The sequence below is a fragment of the Alligator mississippiensis genome, chromosome 3, assembly GCF_030867095.1.
Source record: "Alligator mississippiensis isolate rAllMis1 chromosome 3, rAllMis1, whole genome shotgun sequence".
In the NCBI taxonomy this organism is placed as follows: domain Eukaryota; kingdom Metazoa; phylum Chordata; order Crocodylia; family Alligatoridae; genus Alligator; species Alligator mississippiensis.
In genome coordinates, this window is record NC_081826.1 from 159,442,541 (window position 1) to 159,450,817 (window position 8,277).

Consider the following 8,277-nt stretch of genomic DNA (forward strand, 5'->3'; position numbering starts at 1 on the left):
ATGTTCACACTGATCTATTATTACTCTCAGGTTGGCACTGATAAGTCTGTAGGTGTGCAGGGGATTGTTTGTCCCCAGGTGGAGCACTTTACATTTCTCAACATTGAACTTCATCTGGTTCTGGTCTGCCCAAGTTAAGACAAACAACCAGTTTGCATAGAGAAGAATGAGCTAGTAGATGGAGAAAGTTTTCAGAGGCATAGTTCTCTTGGCTTGTTGCTCTGAAGATCTTTTCAGGGACTGCCTGGATGGCTGTTTACAAGGCAGAGCTGCTTTTATCTTGATAGGCCAGAGATAAAGATATCAGATGATTCTTAGTTACTGTTTTTTAGTTATGGATGGATACAAGTTATGCAGAGAGAATCTTCAGGACTTTGACATAACCTAAACCTAGTCAGAGTAGAAAATAATGCTGCAGTTACAGGCCTGTGTGAAAGCCAAGATGATGATGATATCCACAGCAAATAAGAAATCTCCTCTTTCAAGAACTTAGAACTTGCACCTCCTAGGTATATTGAACTTTGGCTAAACAATCACATGGAGATGTCAGATCAGCAAAGATTTTCATGCAACTAGAAAAAATGGGCCTACAGTTGAGAGTAAAACAATCCTTGGCATAGAGAGGTGGTGGCCATCTCTGGATGATATTACTTGGAGGGGAAGGAGAGAAGGGGACCAAAGACAGATCCTGAGATCCTGACAGAAAGCTGGAGTGAAGGAGGTAGGGGATCTGATAAATGAGCAGTTAAAGAAGACTGGCAGCCAAGACTTCAAGAAGAGCAGGATCAATTGTTCTGAGAGCAGCTGACAGACCAGGGAGGCTGAGGATGCATTACCTGTTCTGAAATTTGCATAAAAGGTCATTAGACACACACAATGTGCAATGGTAGACTGAGGCTATTAATTTAAAGGCACAGAACTGGATTTAGCATGATTGTTGATGATGCAGCTCTCTTTCGCCAAGATGCTTTTCACAGAGAGAGAGGGGCCACTTCTGTAGGTGGGATCAGTTCAGGCACTAAGTCCACTCCTTCCCTGGCCTACTACTAAGGAGGAAATAATGAATATTGTGTACCTTAAAGACTTGGTTCACACTGGAAGGATCTTTTCAGTGAGGCAAATTGGGTAAGTGTTTTGCAACGGGAGAGTGCCTTCTAGTTCTTTCAGTGGTTTGCTAGTTCTCCTGTTTACTTAAGTCTGGGTGACTTGTTTGCTTTTTTTTAAAGAATAACTTTCTGCATTTCAGGACATCCACTTGAATTTTTACGAAATCAGCCTCAATTCCAGCAAATGAGACAAATTATTCAGCAGAATCCTTCTCTGCTGCCAGCATTGCTACAACAGATAGGACGGGAAAACCCTCAGCTACTACAGGTGACTTTTAAAGGAACATGGGTTAAGGTTGTTAGTACTGCATCATTTTCAAACGAGGGAAAGAGTTACCACCCCGTAAGTTAAAATGTCAGCAGTACAGACTTAGTGCTTCTTAGATGAGACATGCCACAAACAAAGATTCTTTAATAGCGTATTGCAACTGCTGTTGTATTTTCAACAGTCCTAATTGCTGTGTGTTCAATTTGTTCCTTTATGTAGAAGTAATAGGGGAAGTTGGTGCAACTTAACTTTGAAATTGCTTATTTTCCTGTTAGAACCTGCCAAGGATTGTTCTCAAAACTAAGCAGGTTTCTTTAGATGTTCTCACTGCAAATAGAACTGGTTAGGGTTGCATATTGGCAAAACTAAACCTGTTTTATTTCAGTGTTTGTTTTTCCTTTTTGTTTCCCCATGCACTACAGCAAATCAGTCAACATCAGGAGCATTTTATTCAGATGTTAAATGAGCCAGTCCAAGAGTCTGGTCAAGGAGGAGGTGGTGGCGGTGGGGGCACTGGAGGAGTAGCAGAAGCTGGAAGTGGTCATATGAACTACATTCAAGTAACACCTCAGGAAAAAGAAGCTATAGAGCGGGTAAGCAGTTTCCATTTTGAAATGCTAATACTACTTGGCAGTTGCCTGTGTTGTGTTGACTTCAAGGTCAGTGCTAGTTTAAGTTGGTGCCACCTTTGAAGTGGTATGTGAAGCTGATGTTACTACTGCTAACAGGTAAATTTGCAGTGTGACATCTGAAAGCTGATGTAGTCAGCTTGCATCTTAAGCAAATGCCCTCTGTGCCCTTCCTTTAAGGAACTTGTTTTCTGCCTCTTCTGAAATCTGCCATTTTAGAAAAGGCTTTTCAAGTAGTCAAAATCCACTGTAAATACTTATAATTGAATGTGATGTCCAGGCGCCCACTAAATAAAATGGAGGGAAAGTCAAAATAGACCAGTGCCTTGAATCCCACTGTTAAGTGCAGTAATGGCTGCTGTAATTCATAGCGAGTGAACCGGTTTGTTCCTTAAAACTGATACCCAGAGCCATTAGACTAGCTCTGAGCTTTCGTAGTTAAGCAGATTATTTGAAGTCGCTGCTTAACCCAGTTTGAAGTTTATTCATTCAGTTGTAGGTCACTAAAATGCAAGTAAACATGCCTATAAACTGTTGCAGCTATGCAGACCTAAAGCAGTAAGTATTATATTCCTTTTTGTGGTGGTATACAGTAACTTATTTACACGTGCAGTAATTAAAGCTTTGGAAGAAACATTTCAGTACTGTATTTACCCAAATCCAACTTGACTTTGAATTTAAGACAACCTCCCAATAATTATAAACAATACCATGACAATTATAATTTTTGTTGTTATTCTCCCTGTATTTTAATCTAGTTATTGGGAGTTTATCTTAAATTTGTGTTTGCCCCTCCCATCCTGCTGCTGCACGCGGGAAGGGCGGGGGGAGTAGGAAGCCTGACCCATGCTGTGTCATTCCCTTCACCTGCCACCACCCCCACCTACCCCATGCTTATACCCCCATCACTTGTCTCCACTAGTGCCTGCCCCCTGGCCTCTTACCCCTGGAACTCCCACCACTGCTTACCCTATGCAGTGACTTTGGTTCCAGCTCTGCCTCTGACTTTGGCTTGGAGTACAAAGAACACAGTGGCCCTGGTCAGGCAGTAGTAACAGCTACAGCTCCTCTGATGCTACACAATCCCTCCCACTGTGCAATCTCGCCCCCTGCTGTGTGCCCCCACCCTGCTATATGAGCCGTCCCAGCCAAGGACAACCAGCAGCTATGGTTTCAGCCCCAGAAACACAGCTACTGCCTGCACCAAGCCATACATAAATCCAAGATAAGTTGTTTCCCCTCTTTCCCCCAGCCACATGTTAACTGGGGGTGTGGGGGGAAGGGAGGGGAGAGGTGAATCTTATTATGGATTTCAATAAATACAGGAGTTATCAAACTTCATGAATAGAATGAAGCTGCATTAGCAAAGTTGGCACCACTTCGGTTAAATAACTTTGTAATATGCAGTAATTGCCACTGCCTGGCAACACTGACATATTAACTGTGCTTGCCAAATGGAAATATGGCTTTGCAGTAGTTGTAGGTGGGAGCCTTAAGGTGTAAAGTATCCATCTGTTTTTACATCTCTTTCGGTAACTAGCCCTAAGGAAATTATAGCAATTCTCCTTTTGTAAACATCTGATTTTTGGTTTTGTTCAGCAGGAGCTGCTTCAGTGCTGTTCTTAGATTGTTTCCTAGATCTGGCTGTCAAATAACATTTCCACAATAACTGTGGAAATGTTTTGTTCCCTTTCATGAAATAACTGAACTTTCTCAACCAATAAAACTTTGTCAAAACTTTCATATTAACCCTCTAGAAAAGCTGGGAGATTGGTTAGACTTGGCTAGTAAAGAAATTGGTGTTAGTGCGCCTTTCTCCCTTTAGGACTGCTTGGCACACCCCAGTTCTAGTGGGGCCTAAATATTGTGCTGCCACTGGTACATGCACAATAATCTGTTAACAAATGTAATGGTTGTGAGCCAGGCAGCAGCAAGATCCAGTTGCATAGGCTGAGCGGGCCCCACTTATGTGTGTCAAATAGCTGCAGGCTGTTTTTTTCTGGGGCTTTTAAGAAAATCACAGGTTAGAAAGCATATAGGTGTGTTAACCTGATCGATTTAAACTGAAATGAAGACTTCTTCATAAAGTGTAGGCTAAATCTAGAACTGAGCTTTATCATTCAAACAAATCAAATGGTCCAGAAGTTACCAGCTTTTACAGCATTAACTGTTCTTGCCAGCTTGCCAGTTAAAATGAAATGCCCCTTTCAGGCAGACTAGCTCTGGAATCTGACTGTACTTGTACAACAGTCTGGTACCTTTATCAAACTTTCATATTTAAAATGTGCCTAATGTCAAATGAATTTCTTCCACAGCAGTGCATGTATTGCTGATAAATTCTAATGCTGTCAACACCAGCCTTAGTGCTGTATTTTCTGGCATACAACCCTTTTACCCCCCCCCCCCTTCCCCCCTCCCCAATGCACCTGGTTTTCAGGAAGAGTGGAATGAAGGGAAACATGGACTAAATGAATGTAACCACCTTGTCCTGCTAATGGTAGCAGGTACTCACAAGGCTAACAGAGCAGTCACCCTCTTGTATGCCCCTACTGCAGCCACCACCAAGTTTAATTGCCAGTAGCAAGCGAAAACATTGGCAGCCGCATTTGCAGGGGAGCAATCTCCTGTAGTAGTGCCACTAATTCCCTCGCTGCAGCATCTGCTCCAGCAACAGCTTGAGGGTGTCTCTAAGTGAAACGGGAGAAAGGGAAGGTAAATTTGTGTATGCTGGATACAGCAGTGCATTGAGGTTGTGGGGCTCCCTAGATGTTGGCTGTGTTTTATCACTAAAGACACCCCAACTTCTAGCAGCTGATTTTCAGAAAAAGGTGCATGTGGCATACAAGAAAGTGCAGTATGGCTTTGATTAAAGTTAAACATGCAGAGAATGATTTATTAAATAATTGAATTTCCAATTGCCTGAGGAAAACAATTCAAAATCTCTAATAAGTGAAGAATCAAAAAAAGGGAAACTTAACTGCAATTCTGTTTCAGCAAGCAGGTTGCTGAAGTGGTAATATCTTAGCATATTAAACACAAAGTATTAAGATACAAACTTGGTGGTTCTAAATTCATTTCTTTTTTTTAGTTAAAGGCATTAGGATTCCCTGAAGGACTTGTGATACAGGCGTATTTTGCTTGTGAGAAGAACGAAAACTTGGCTGCCAACTTCCTTCTACAACAGAACTTTGATGAAGATTGAAAGGGAGAGACTTTTTTATCTCACACTTCACACCAGTGCATTACACTAACTTTGTTCACTGGATTGTCTGGGATACTTGGGCTCATATCCACAGTACTAGGTGTATGGTATGGGGGGAGGGAGAAGAAAATATAGGAAACAAAGCAAGGATAAATAAAAGCATGTCTGCTTTAACATAGCAGATGCAGCAAATCACACAGTGTAAAATATTATACAACCAAAAATCAGCTTCTGCAGGTATTTAGTTCCTTCTATAAACTGTAGGTTAACTTTTTTCTAGGTTTTCACTCTTACTGTACTAGTTCCAGAAATTTAGTGTAATGCCCTGCTTCATGTTTCTTTTTACTTAACATTGGTATTGGAAATAGCCTTTGCTACCTAGAATCTACAATCTGTATTTCATGGCAACACTGGATAATGGCTTTGTGAAATCTAAAAGATTTGAGCACCTGTAAACATAAATGCCAAAATATAGATGGTTATTTTGCTGCTTCAGATGTATTAAATTAGTGCAAGAAGCCCATTATTTCATGTTTAATGCTGGATTTTAAGAAAATATCAGTTTCTTCAAATGAGAACCCATTATTATTCTGTTGAAATTTCTTGATCATTGAATGAGAAGACCCCTTCTAACATGATTTAAGAAACTGTATACATACAGGCAGACTTATTTTCCTGTTTACATCTTTTCATTTGGGGAAAAATGATAGCTATCTAATTACTGTTTACTTCAATGTTATGTTGCAGTAAAGGTTTTAAAAACAATCATTGCATGTTTGGTTTTGATGTATCCCTCTTTGTGAACTGAGCACTCTTTTTGCCAGCGAAGAATATGTAAACTTGACTTCTCTCCATCCCAGTGAAACTTTATTTATTAAGCCAGATTCCACCCTTCTGCCTTTTTTTGTTCAAATTTGATCCAACAAATACAGCTGGAAATATATCTCAAAACCAGGTGTCTAATGTTTGTAATACCTTCACTTAATTTTTGCTTCCATCGTCTTTGGGAGCATTGAACCACTGTGAGGCTACTGGCATTATATTGCTTTCAAATAGACTGTAATGTTCCAAGAGCTTCCTTTTCAGTGAGGGTGTGTGTGTTTTTATTGCTCTATTGCAGGGAGGGGAGGATTTAGACCTTGAGAAATAAATGAACAGTCAAGTTACTGCTTCCCAAAAGATTATGCACACCTACTTTTCCTTCTGCTAAAAGTAAGCTCTAATTGTAGAATTCAGAGTCTTATTTCTTTTATATGCTATATAGCTAAGTCAACAAGTTTCTATGTAAGCATGTTTGGGTTGGTTGCCACAGATTTGTTAACTCTCTAGTGCTGAAGACTAAAATGACTTGGTTTCTCCTGAAGCCTCTTGTGCGACACATTCTCAGCGTGGCAAGAAGATATGGTCTTGGGCACGTATCACCATGCTCCAGCAACCCGTGTCTCCTAATTGAAATAGAATGAAAACATTTTCTTTTTTTGGCCATAAAGTAGTTGTAATTCATCTTTCTAAAAAGCCTGTTTAAACTTAATTGTTCACATCCTTGGGGACACGGTCCTGAATAGAGCAGGGATTTCTTTTGTATGGAATATTTAGCGTGGTGATGGATCTTACTGTGGGTCACCATCAACCTAATTTGTATACTTTGGGGGGAAAAAATAGGGCAACTTACATTTTTTGATACCAGGACTATCTATTACAGGCCCTTAGTGCAGAGCAGCAACTTTCAGTGCTGAAAATAATGGATTCCAGCAAGACAAAGGAAAGAGACAGCTGTTTGCATGCCTCTAGCCATACAAGTTGTTGCTGGCTTTTTGTTTTGTGTGTGTTATTTGGGCAGATATCACTCTTCACTCTTAGACCTGTTGCATGACTATATAATGCCCGAATGCTAAGTATTTTAACTGTTGCAACAGTGTTGTAGCTTCCAGTATGGGCCAGGAAACATCTCTGAACTTCTGTAACTTTTTAAAATTTCCCAAAATTTAACACAAATACTTAACCCATATTTGTATGAAGTGTGTTGCAAAGACTTAAACAGGAGCCTCAATATTTGTTTCTTGATGACTGACTAGTATAGCTTAACAGCCACTTCTTTGCTTTTATAAAATTAAGTTAAAGTATATAAACAGTAAACAGTTTGATAAATACGTGAAAAAATACTAGCTCTGTGATACAAAATTGTGCAGGTGCCCTCTGCTACACTACTTATAACAAACCAACACAAATCAAGCTCTGTAGAAGACTCCCAGAAACGAAACATCACCACATTGTGAAAATAGTAGTCTTCTGTCATCGATAAGATCAATTAAAAGGAAAGGGAAATAAAATAACATTGGTCATAAGTATTCACGTATTAGTCAATTCCAGTTTGATTTTGAAGCATTTTCTGTTCTTGGTGTTTTTGAAATCCTATGTTGAACTGAGGTAAAATACTCACAGTGCCACTATATCCAGGCTTTTCTGCACATAAATAGCTGTAGCCACTTGCAGGCTTGTGCATCAGGCAGGAAGATTTTGTAGTTGTAGTCTCAAGCCTTGCCAGCAGCTCAGAAAATAAAATGCCTTGTTTTCCCCCTCATTAATACAGCTGTTTTGATGCTGCCATTGGTGTAGTTTTTGGTGACGGTCAGCTATAAGCACTGATACCACACCAAAGAACTGCAGCACAACTTTTACTAGTCACACTCTGTATGTGCATTGTATGCTTGGCAGGGTGTGAGGGAATGTGTGATGCATTTGTCAGAGGTATACACTGCAAAATGCTAATATCTTCATAGCCACAGCTGAAATAACTTATATGAGGCTATTCTTGGCTACAAAGTTTGACCAGCAGAACTGTTGCTTTATGCTTGCAGCTTCTCTTTGGCAGGTCGCTCCCCCTCCCTTTCTGCCAGTTGTGTTAAACTACACCTACTGAATGACATTCAGCTTATGCTGGCCTAAGGCTTGTAGAGATGCTCTACAAGTTACTAAGGTCCCTTCAGCAGCGGGTGTCCTCCTGGGGTACATTTTATGCTTGGTCAACTTTGTCATGCTCAGTGGAGTTGTGCAAAGCTCCATGGATGGGAG

The 8,277-nt window shown here is 40.4% G+C and overlaps 1 protein-coding gene across 1 annotated transcript in view; it reads left to right on the forward strand.

Annotated features, from left to right (window-relative positions):
* The window catches only part of RAD23B (RAD23 homolog B, nucleotide excision repair protein), a 63,452-nt gene extending 57,482 nt beyond the window's left edge, over positions 1-5,970 (forward strand). Inside the window, exons 8-10 of the mRNA XM_059724596.1 lie at positions 1,247-1,374; positions 1,797-1,967; positions 5,092-5,970. Of these exons, the coding sequence (XP_059580579.1) occupies positions 1,247-1,374; positions 1,797-1,967; positions 5,092-5,205 (413 nt within the window). The 3' untranslated portion in view covers positions 5,206-5,970. The remainder of the gene's footprint in view (positions 1-1,246; positions 1,375-1,796; positions 1,968-5,091) is intronic.
* Positions 5,971-8,277: the final 2,307 nt, after the last annotated feature.